Source organism: Aptenodytes patagonicus, chromosome Z, assembly GCF_965638725.1.
Source record: "Aptenodytes patagonicus chromosome Z, bAptPat1.pri.cur, whole genome shotgun sequence".
In the NCBI taxonomy this organism is placed as follows: Eukaryota; Metazoa; Chordata; class Aves; order Sphenisciformes; family Spheniscidae; genus Aptenodytes; species Aptenodytes patagonicus.
The window spans coordinates 36937665-36949672 of record NC_134982.1 but is presented as its reverse complement, the minus strand read 5'-3'; the positions used below and the strand labels follow the sequence as shown (position 1 = coordinate 36949672).

The 12008-nt window shown below is 37.4% G+C and overlaps 1 protein-coding gene across 9 annotated transcripts in view; it reads right to left on the bottom strand.

The window, feature by feature from the left end:
- CCDC171 (coiled-coil domain containing 171) overlaps positions 1-12008 on the bottom strand; it is a 158856-nt gene that overhangs the window by 114528 nt on the left and 32320 nt on the right. For all 9 annotated transcript variants that reach the window (XM_076362130.1, XM_076362136.1, XM_076362134.1 and 6 more), the window contains exon 9: positions 5626-5764. In XM_076362130.1, coding sequence (XP_076218245.1) covers positions 5626-5764 — 139 coding nt within the window. The remainder of the gene's footprint in view (positions 1-5625; positions 5765-12008) is intronic.

Here is a 12008-nt window from a genome sequence, read left to right as displayed (position 1 = left end):
TAGAACTACTGAAAAGGAACTGGTGTGAGTGTTCCCTACATTACATCAAAAGGGAAATCAGGTGACAAAGTGCTAAAGCCTTTACTTAAAGAGTACATTAGTAGAAACAGGTGAAAGAACACTTGTAAAGTAAGCCTTCTGCTGACTTTGCTTAATTTGCTGAACACGGGGACGGACCATTCTTGACCTTGGAGGTGATCCTTGAAAATGACCTTGAAAATCAAAGGCAGCAGGAGGCCTGTATGGATGCACAAGGAGCTCCTGACTAAATTCAAATATTAATAGGAAGTGTAAAGGAGGTGGAAGCAGGCATAGGTCACCTGGAAGAAATCTAGAGACGCTGTCCAAGCATCGAAGGATATGCTTAGGAAAGCCAAAATGCACCTAAAGTTGAATCTGGCATGGGACATGAAGGGCAACGGGAAAGGCTTCCTGAAGTACATCACCAGCAAAAGGAAGACTAGGCAAAATGTGGGCCCACTGCTGAATGGGGCAGTGGATCTGGTGACTAGGACACAGAAAAGGCCTTCTCAATGCCTTTTTCACTTCAGTCTTTACTGGTAGAACCTGCCTTCAGGAACCCCAGGTCCTTGAGACCAGTCGTAAAGTCTTCTTATGAAGGTTGCACAAACACTTGAGGATTTAAAAGTCTCAAAATATATTAGGAGTATTTCCTATACCCCCCAAACACAATTCCCTCCCTCACAAAATATTCAGAATAGGAGGCTAGAAACCAAACAATATGGGAGCAAGTCGTACTTTCTCAACCCAAAATATATGCTGAATTGTAGCATATACAATGCTTTCCCAAGTGAAACTTCATATCCTTAAGAAGGCTGCTATTATCACAAAACATCCCTTGAGGACAAAAGAATTTTTGGTAGAAGAATGTGTTTGGCAACATATTTACTTAACCATCAATTTTAAAACACAACCGCACTTTTAAAGAAATTAAATAGAAGCCAAGTATTTTTCATTACAAGTACTGTAGGCTCCAACCAGGAGAAAATCTTTTTTCCAAATGCTTTGTATCTGTATCTGTAAGGATAACTAGAATTACTGGGAAAACCTACTACTTATAAAAATTATTCCACCCACTGCCAGAATTATGCTAATCTTCCAGAAGTAGGGTATTTGCATTTATCTGGGCAATTCCCTACTAACTTGGTTGCAGAGATATTTTCCTTAACTACCAGTATTCATGGTATCATTCCATTACCTGTTCCAGGACAGAAATGAAGTCCCATTGATTTTTCAGCATTTTCCAAAAGCCATTGTTGAATAAAATAAATGCAAGCCTCTATGCACACTTCCAGAATAGCCCACATGGCCTGATGCTGCAAATGTGCATCTGTATGTCAAGTTCAATGATGTTTAAAAAATAAACATGTAGGCAGGAGTTTGAGGCCTTTTCAAAATTAACTTATCAAAACCCCAGCAGTATGATGCAGGGAACTGGGATCCAGTCCTGCAATGAACTGCCATTATTATAAGAGGAATTTTCTCTACCTTGTTTACAGTTACAGAGATTTTCCTGTGTGGCTCTCTTGCACATGGACTAATTCACCCACTCGGTCTACAGTACAAATCCCATATGGTCATGGCAGAGCAAGTGCCAAAACCAGAACTATCCACACAGCCACCAAAAAGCAGTATGTTCAGATACTCCTTGAAAAGCATTTGGGCAAATTCTTTACAAAAGCATCAGAATGTCTACCAGGTATGACCTTCGGGGAACAAAATCAAAGCATTTACAGAAATAGGCTCCAAATGACTGCTCCACAGTTAACAAAAAATGGGTTTTGAGTGATGTTCTGTATAGGAGAATAGTGGCACAAATTTTAAGCAACCAAGCATAAATTGCAGTATAAAAAACAAAACAAAACCCTCACTGACAATCTCCCTCCTTAGGCTACTATTTATTTTTGCTCAAGTCATCTAACTATTGAATACTTAATAGAGTTTCTTTATTTTCTTATATTAGCTAGAATTTTCCAAAGATCCCTCCTATAGAGGGGTCTTTAAAAAATGTCTAGCCACATGTAAATTAAATACAATTTCTCAAGAAATTTAGTGTCTCAGTTTTAATCACCTGAAATAAAATTAATCAAAAATGCTCAAGTTTTATATGGAACTATTCTAGTCCCCTAAAGAGAGATTTGTAACAACCTTTTGGTGGGAGAGAATGTTATGAAGTATCTCTTTGGTTTTTTTGTTTTGTGTTTTTTTTTTAGTCAGAGAAAATTTTTCGAGAACTGGCAACTTTAAAAGCATTTTTTAGATGCCTGTCTTCAAATGCTGGGACATCACAGCTGTAGTGACCTCTCCACTTCCAGAAAAAATTACAAAATTGGTTTCTTTGTAGATCAGTTAGGCATATGCTTCAGACTGATTGGTCTTCTTAAATTAGGACAATAACAGAAGTAGCGTCTGGGTAAGAACACACCACCCCTGAGTTAAGGCAAGCAAAACAAGAATGAAGGTAACATACATTTAACAGTCGTTAGTACAAAATTAATGAAGACTGGTCTCAGTTTTTTAAAATTGAAAGAAAAAGCTCCGTTCACAATAAATTGTCTAGATTAGATTTACATCTTTGCCACTGAGTACCAGATTCTACTCCATAGAATTTGTAGAACAGAATCATAATCTTCAGGGTGTTTCATTGTCTGTTCAGCCAATACTTAAGACACTTCTGTTAAAGAACAATGTTAATGCTTATGTCGAGGAACTAGATTCTCAAACACTTCTGTTCTGACTTTCAGCTTACGGTAACCTACTAGGCTATTGCAGACAGCAGAGATGTATACAGCACATAACTGCATGCATGGCTGTAAGAAAAAGATTTATATGCCACATGGAAAAAGACAGGCTCTGGGTGTAATCTATTACACTACTTACACACTAATTATGCTACTGCTGATAGTATCTATACAAAGGGGAGGAAATGAATACACAGTTCTTCCAAATTAAAGGAATTTATACTAAAATACACGATTTTAAATGACTTCAATTTCCTAATATGCATTCTGGTAAATTGGCAAGTTCCCCAAACTTCAATATACATTTCTCATAACATAAAGGTTCAACGTCTCATGCTTGTCCAGTACTAAGAATTAAAGATCATCCGCTACTAGGTGCCAGAAATGTAAATATCCTGAGTAAATTTTAAAACTATTAAAAAGAGACCTCTTATTTTTTCCATGGGGCAGGAATACAGCTGGGGCTGTTTCAATTTAAAACAAGTTCTGAATCACAATGACCATTCTTCCAAATTCCTATTCTTCAAGCTAAAAATTTCTAAAAACCCTAGCTGGAAATAATGGCAAGCTTGAGACCAATTTCCTCAGAAAAACATAATGGAAATCTTGAGAGCCTGCTCATGCTGAACATTCATAAGCAGTTTTGTTTGATACCAACAGATCCTATCACATTTGATCCATGCAAATTTCTGGCAAACTTCTGCCACATGCTGATATTTAAAATTAAAAGCAGCATAACTACTTTACTATACATTCAACTGAGCCATTAAAAAAAAGTTCTTTCTCATATAAAGTTTCCAAAGAATGTATTTCATCCCTGCGTAAGTCTGCTTCTCTAAAAACAAAGAGCCTTCACTGGTTTGGTTTTATTTCCCCAATATTTTAAACACAAAAACATTAACTTGTATTCTAGCAGTACAGTGAGAAACCAATATAAGATTATCAGACTGGAGTGGAAAGGACATATTCAGGATGTCTAACAATAGTACAGAATGTAAGAAAGTAATGAATAGATCAAGAAAACAGGAGGGGGAAATGAAGGGAAGAGAACACTGCCATTTTCACACTATTTTAGTATGGATATAGGGAAACCTAATAACAGCATATGAAATGTTATCTATACTTAAGTTTCTGCTAGAGTCTTCTGCTTTTTCATTTTGGGAAGAAAAATAACAAAAAGCTGTGCAAACTGAGTAAACAAGACCACACACAGGCACTCCTGCTTCACAAACAAATACAAACGTCTTCAGGAAAAATACAAAGCCATCCAAGGTGATAAAAATCTAATCCCATAGGGGACCACTAATACAACTCCTCAGAAAATGAGTATTTTTATTACCTGTTCAAGACAGTCTTGTGGTTTGAAATCGTTCCAGTAAAACAATTAAAACAACCGGCTGTATGAATAAGACAGTTCTTTTAACTGAGACAATCTATTCTGCTTTTTACCTTTCAGTAATGTAATGTTCATTTTGAGTACACCATTTAATACTGTTGCCATTACCAGAAACCTTGACCATGAACAGAATTTTGTCCTGAATTCTCATCAGGTATAACATACATTATACTAAGGAACACAAAACAAAAAGGAAAACTCTATCACAGCGAGAGCTAGCAAGCATTCAAGGTTCCTAGTAGAAATTTTTCAGCTTGGAATTGTATTTTATATTAATAAATAGCTATCATTACTAACTATCCCCTAACATAGGGGAGACAGTTGCTTTTGTCTCTTTGTATTCCTTTTGTGCCTGATGACTTTTTCAGGTTAACTAGGCCAGCAAATGCCTTTTAATATATGAAAGCTTGCATAGAAGAAGCTGTGATTCTCCCAGAAGGAAGAGGGGGCTTTGATTTGACTTTTCTTCAATTTATTAGTTACCAATCTGTCTGGGAAGTGGATAACACTAAGACAATGTATGGAACAACTCCATCAACTGAACAGAAGACACCAACAAGTCTGAAGATCCTCTGATGCAGGTCTCTGCTCCTGCTCACTGACTAACACAATGCCTGTCAGCAACAGGGAACAGACCACATTTACCTTCCATACTCACAGCTCCAAGAGAGAGAAAGAGGAGAAATTTGCAAGCCAGTATCAAAAAACGTTTACATTGGCTAAGTATAGAAATACTGCAAATGCTACTATACAATGGAAGAAGAGAAGTTTTTCTAGATATCCTAAGATTTTGCTTTGCCCGTGCTGCTATGCTGCTATGCAACAGGATGGCAAAATTGTTACTCGAAGTTGAGGTGGGTAGAGACACTGGGAAGGCCCCAACTGGTTATATAAAAGGAGAAAAATTTCAGAAAATAATCCAGTAAAAATCCATCCAACATCCCAAATCCACACCAAAACAAAACAAAAATCCCTCTGCTTTGTCACCTTCAAACATACAATTTTCAAGCAATTTTTACAGTCAAATGCTTGCACTAAAAACAAAATGTTATGTGAAATAAACAAGCCTACAATGGTAGCTAATAAAGCTTGGAGAAGAAAAAAGCTTGGGTAGAAAGACAGAACATTCTCCACAAGGAATCATAATCCAGATCTACAAATTGCCTTCTTTGCTAGGAATGCAAACACAAGTTACTCTTTACTCATAGCCATACTTTTAAAATAATTGTTTTCTGCAAATAACTCTCCAGTTAAATACATGGTGTATCACTTAAAATAAATTTTTGAATTAGCTTCTCCAGTGTATTAGCTATATTTACTCATGTTTTACAACACAAAGTAACATAAGTAAAATCAGAGTAACAGAACGGCAGAGTTCTTCCACAGCTCAGCACAGCAAATGCAGATTATGTTGACAGTATGTTTAAAAAAAACTAAACAATGAGTGCCACAGGCCTTTTGTCTTACCATTGCAAGTTCCTCTTGTAATTCTCTGCAGGTTTTTTCATTATTCCCTAGTCTCTCAGAGAGGTCTTTAATTACCTTCTTCTTTTCCTCAATCTTCTCATTCATTTGCTTGTTTGTAGAGAAACACTCTCTTTCTAATCTGGAAAGTTTCAGCATTAGAGCATTTATCAAAAATACTTTTGGCAAGCATACTATATACTTTTAAAGATAATCAATGGATATGACACATATCATGTTAGCACATCATATGGCTTCTGAAGTTGCTTTTTTTTTTTTTACTGAAGAAAGTTATCTATTCCTTCTAAGAAAGGCTTTTCAAGAAGTGATTATGGTCTTTTCAGTTACTAATGCTTGTGTTAGGCTTCCAGTCATAAATTCATTTGGTTATTTGGATATGGCCTCCAAATTACATACAATAAACAGAATTCATCATATTTTAATTAACACAGTAGCTCTCTTCAGAAAGACTATGTCACATCTTGCATAATCAATCCTGATTTCAAGTACAAAGCTTGCTCCTAAAGTTTCCACATACCTGACCATATTCTACTCAGAATGGCATGACATCAATTTTTTCCATCAGCAGACTGTTCCCAAAATTTCAAACAGTTGTTGTACTGTATCAGTTCTCCTGGTACTCAGGAAAACAGATATATGAAGAGCCTCGCATGGCTCAACAGGCAACTCATGGGAAAGCTACAAGGCAAAACAACAGCACACAAGAGACAGAAGCAGGGACAGGAATCCAAGGAAGAATTTAGAAAGATTGCCAGAGTATGTAGGCATGGAGTCAGGGAAGCCAAAAGCTCACCTAGAATTGATGTTTGCAAAGGATGACAAAGACAACAAGAAGAGATTTTACTACTACATTAAGGTAGGAAAGAAAACATGGACCTACTTCGATACAGACCAGGAAATTTGTCAACAGCGGAGGTCACCACACTCAATGCCTTTTTTGCCTCAGTCTTCCCTGACAAGGTCTCCCAAGCCTCTATGATCAGTAAAAAGGCTCAAAGATAACAATTGCTAGCAGGTGAGCACTGAGTCTGGGATTACTTGTAAGAACTCAACCCATAGAAATTGAAGAGGGCAGCTCACCTACACTTAAAGGTTCTGACAAAGCTGGCCAATGTAACAGCGAGGCTGCTCATTATCATTTTTGAAAGGTCACAGAGACTGGGGGAGGTCCTTGGCAAACGGAGAAAGGCACATGTCACACCGATACTCAGAAAAGGGCAAATGGACAAACCAAGGAACAATAGACCAGTTAGCTTCATTTCAGTCCCAGGAAGGTCATGAAGCAAGTCCTGTTGGAACAAATTTCTGGGCTCATGAAAGAGGAAGAGGTGACTGGGAACAGTCAGTGAGGATTTACCGAGGCTAAATCATGTCTGGCCAACCCAGTTATATTCCAAGATAAAATGACCAGATCTGTGGACAAAAGGAAAGCAAGTAGATTAAATATAACTCAACTTTAGCAAGGCTTTTTGCACTGTCTCGCACAGTATTTTTATAGACAAGTCAGGAGTTCAGCCTAAATACGTGAACTACGATATTGATAAAAATTGTTTGATGGTAAAGTTCAGAGGGTAGGGGCTGGTAACAAGTGGAATACTGTAGGAGTCTCTATTAGAATCTGTTTAACATCTTTATCCATCACCTGGATTAGGCCAAGAGTGCAATCTCTCCAAGTTTGCAGATAACAGTGAACTGGGTGGGCAGGTAGGTCGCAACACTACACAACTGATACACTCAAGAGAAGGGCTGCCATTCCCTAGAACCTAGACAGGGAGGAGGAACAGGCCAGCATGAACCTTGTGAGATTCAACAATGACATGTGCAAAGATCTGAATTTAGGAAGAAAGAGCCCCCTGAAATGATATGGCCGGTAACTGGCTGAGAAGCAGCTATGCTCAAAAAGGACCTGGTAATCTTGGTAGACAGCAAGCTAGCCACAAATCAGCAGCATGGCATACAAGTAGACATAGTGAACAGCATCCTGGGCTGTATTAGTAGTAGCATAGCCAGAAGAGGAAGGAAAGTGATTAATCACCTTTTATTTGGCACTCATTACGACACATCTAGGATAATGACCAGTTTTAAGCACACACCTCCCCCGTAACACAGGAAAAAAGTTGGAATGAGCTCAAGGGAGGGTCACCAACACAGTCAGGGGCTGAAGTACATGTAAGAACTGAGGAAACTTGGTATGTTCAGGCTGGAGAAGAGATAACTTCAGGGTGTAAACAGGCCCCCCAATATCTAAAAGGAGGTAATCAAGAAGATGCAGCCAGTCACTTCACAGCAATGTATGCCTAGAGGACAAGAGACAACAGTCACAAATAGAATCCAAAGAGGTTCGGACAAGGAGAAACTTTTTCCAGCTTAATGACAGTCAAACAGTGGAACAGGTTCCCAGAGAGGTTGTGCCATCTTCATTCTTGGAGGTTTTCAAGACCTAACTGGATGAAGCCCTGAGCAACCTGATCACATAGTTGATCCTGGTTTGAGCAAAAGGTTGGACTATAGATCTCCTGCGATCCCTTTCAATCTGAACTATTCTTTGATGTAACTCTTAACAGTGGGAACATCCAGGTGCCTCTCATTTCTTTGTCTCTTCTCCTATCACTTCTGTCTCACTAGAATTGAAAGTAATGCAAAGGGCTCAAAGTTACTCCAACTTTGAAACTTTTGAATCAATATTGTCACTTCCTCACTTGGACTTATTTCTTATAGATCAATGTATCTTTTTAGCTGAAGGACTACTTTATCAGTCCTTCAAATACCTATGTGCTTCTGCTTCAGCCTGGCTGATTATTTTTCTTTTAGCTGTAGACGGTTACTTCTTATTCTTAGAGAAATAACTTGCCTGTTTCAGTCCCCCAAAGTAGCTTCTACTCCCACAGCTTTCAGAAACACAGCAAAAGCAGTTCCAATTTATTCTATGTCATGCTCTCACTCTTCAAGAAAAGTAAATTCACACGGAGACCCAAATCCCATGTTGCTTCCAATTTACATAGTGCTACTGGGTTCAGAGCTAATTAATAAATTATGCAACCCAGAAAAGCCTGTTTGCTTGGTTCCAATTATTACAACCATCTTTTTCTCTGAAAATAAATTCTCACAGCTTTGTATAGCTTCTAACTTTGGTATCATTTATCCTACATCAAGTCCAGCTAAAAAGACATACAAGTGTTCTAGCACAACAAATGAAAGTCTCCAAGACTTTCCAAAGACTAAGGCTTAAAGACAAACTCGTGGGACTCCTCCAGAAAAAGGGAAAATATGTTAGGATGCCAAATCATAGCTTAAAAGAAAAAAGCCAAGCTCCTGACATTGTCTGGAGTCCAAGGACCGCAGCCTTCAAAGGTAAGTAGATCAAAGGCTCTTGTATTCTCTCTGAAGGGATCTGGTGAAAGCAATCACTGATATTCACCAACGTTACTGATACTTGTATGATTCAAAGAATAAAAAAGGCACAGGAAACAGATGAGCCAGTACATGCTCACCCTATGTTATTACCTCAAGGGAACTGAGTATATTGATGTCCATCTGAGATAAAGCTTGACCTTCACTACCTACCTTTATGAAGCTCTGGAAATTTAGGTGTCTGGACTAACAAAATTGTAAGGATAGGCTGTTTCTGTTTTTTCAAGCTCTACTAACAAAACCACCAACTGTTAAACTGTGTTAACTTTCATGGAAAGGTTTGCATTCTCTGAAATCACAGAAGATAATTTGTTTTCAAAAAACTCAGTTGGCAGAAGCTGCTAGGGGTAATTGCCTGAATCAACAGATGATTGCAAGTAGGGAAAAGTAGTGTTTGGATATTAGACAAAGTTTATTCTGATATCCAATTAACACACGGAACAGATGTTTTAAGTAGGCACAAATTCTTTTTTGTACCAAAAAAACCCAAAATAGGGCAAATCTGCTTTCCTGGGAAAGAAGTGTTGAACAGAATTATCCAGTTTAGAGGAAAAGGGGAAGGCTGTTTAAGGTTCTTGTTGCATTTTAGTAACACAAGTACTTACTTCTCTGTAAGCACTAATACTGAAGTTTCTAATGCAACTGGTAACATAACTGTAAGAACTGTCCTGAAACCAGGACACTAGTCTTAACCACAACAAATACATAGGTTCGGGTATTTCCTACAGCAATTCCAGACAAAGAAACATAGTCCCTTTTTTTTTTTGAGGATAAGTTTTTGTTTAAGACTTCTTCCCATTTTTCCAAAATGTAATTTTTGTGGACCAGAACTACCCTAAACGCAAAAACCTTTGCTTCTCAAAGAAATAGCTTCATACATCTAGATAAAAGATTCTCACAAGGAACAAAACATTGCTGCATTCAATAACGTAGTTCAATATTTAACCATTATCCTTACGCTGGTCTGAATAATCTAATACAGAAAAGTATCTTTAAGATTCTCGCAAAGACTTAGTTGGAAAATTACTACTTATGGATTTTCACAATTTTTAACTAACATTACTAATTTCAAATCTAAAAAACAGATCTTGTGGTAAAACTTGTAAAGTTCTTATGGTTTGGAAAATTCCTAAACAGATATTTAAGCTACCATCAAAAATGCTTCTAATTAGCTTACATTTTGTCTCTATTATCATCCCTTGATTCTCAGAACATATTCATACTAATGCTAGAATAATTCAGGCCTTAAAGACTCACATCTCTGTCACTAACTTAGTGGAGTGTAATTTGCAATTTCTAAGTGTTTAGAAAAAATACAGAGTTGTTGAAAGAGTGCTCACGTTCAACACCTAAAAGGATAGTGGAGCTCCACGTGGTAACAATCAGACAGCATTATTCCATGGGCAGGCAGCACTCCACTTTAAGACTACATCTTCAGATAAAAGGTCTTTGCTCATCTGAGAAACTAATATAATTCACAGAATGAAATGCTCTGACAAACTCTGTTCATTACGGGAACTTAAGTGCACAGGCATACCACTTTGGGGAACTGGGGTCTAGCGTGATGAAATCAATCAACCAACCAAAATCATTCTAGAAAATGTACATGAGGAACTCCTATTTTATGAACTTTCTGTGGGGCCAAAAGGAATCTTCATGAGAGGATCTTGTACTGAAAATTATTACTGAGCACAGATATCTAAGATAAAACATCTTGTAGCAACATGAAATAACAATTCGATAAAACATAGAGGAGTACGGGAGAGAACAGTTGTGATGGAAGTTAAAAAGAACAACCGAAGATAGACAAATAAAAGCATTAAAATGCCAAACATACTAGAAACCCGGAGAATCAAATTGCTTTACCAGTATGTAACTCCCAGTGTAAAGCATTAACACTCCTTTCAGGACTTAGTGTGTTTGCATGATGTGTGGTTTACATTTTTGGTGCATGTGTAACACTTAAATATGTTATTTTATTTTTTAAATTCATTTATGCAGAATTCATGACTCCACATTTATTTCACATCAAATAATAAAATCGGAACAGGCAATCTTCTGTAATTTTAACCCTTTATTTGTGACTACATCAAAGCTGAACATGACCCATGTGTTCAGACACACATTCATTTTCTAAAGAGCTATAAAGATAAAAAACAGCACAGTTCTGCATTTCAAAAGTTAAGTATTTTCAAAAGTCATAGATATAATTTCTGTAAGTCTATTAACTCCCCAGATGGACTGACTGCACCCTTAAATTTGGCAGTATCTGTGGTTCATTAATCTTGAACTTCAGAAGCAAAAGCTACAGGTCAGACACACTTGTTTTCTCTAAGAATGCAAGAGACGTCGTAACTGATATGAGGCCAGACATGAGCTGCTTATACAATTCAAGGGCTAGTTTTTGAGCTTGGACAGAAATAACAGAGGAAAAATTCCCAAAACTTCCAGAAGGAATGAGTAAATGGTATGTGGAGATTCTTGGAAGATTAACAGCTCCCTGACTGACTACAGAAAGCCAGGCTATGGTAGCCATGCTGGCAAGACAGAAGAAATTTTTCTAGACTACTCCAGCTTAACAGGCATTAGCCAAAAAACCTAAAAAAGCCCCATGTTTCACTTGAGGATGCTGAATTTGGCTGGTCTAACCTCAAATACAAAGATGGACCTTGGAATATTAGACCTTGGAAGGATTGAAGAAACAGTCCAAAAACAAGCACTGGAAGAACATTAGTTAAAGAAAACTTTTAAGCTTGAAAGGAAGATTTTATCTGTAACATGAACTTTCTGCATTTTCTGGACCACTCGAATACAGAGATCTACCAGAAAGAAAAAAAAAAACAAACCCAAAACCGAACCATATTCTCTCTAAGAATAAGAAATTACATACAAGAAAAACTCATACAATGCCAAGTAGCTTGTTATGTAAAACTACTGATCCAACAGCTATTCCT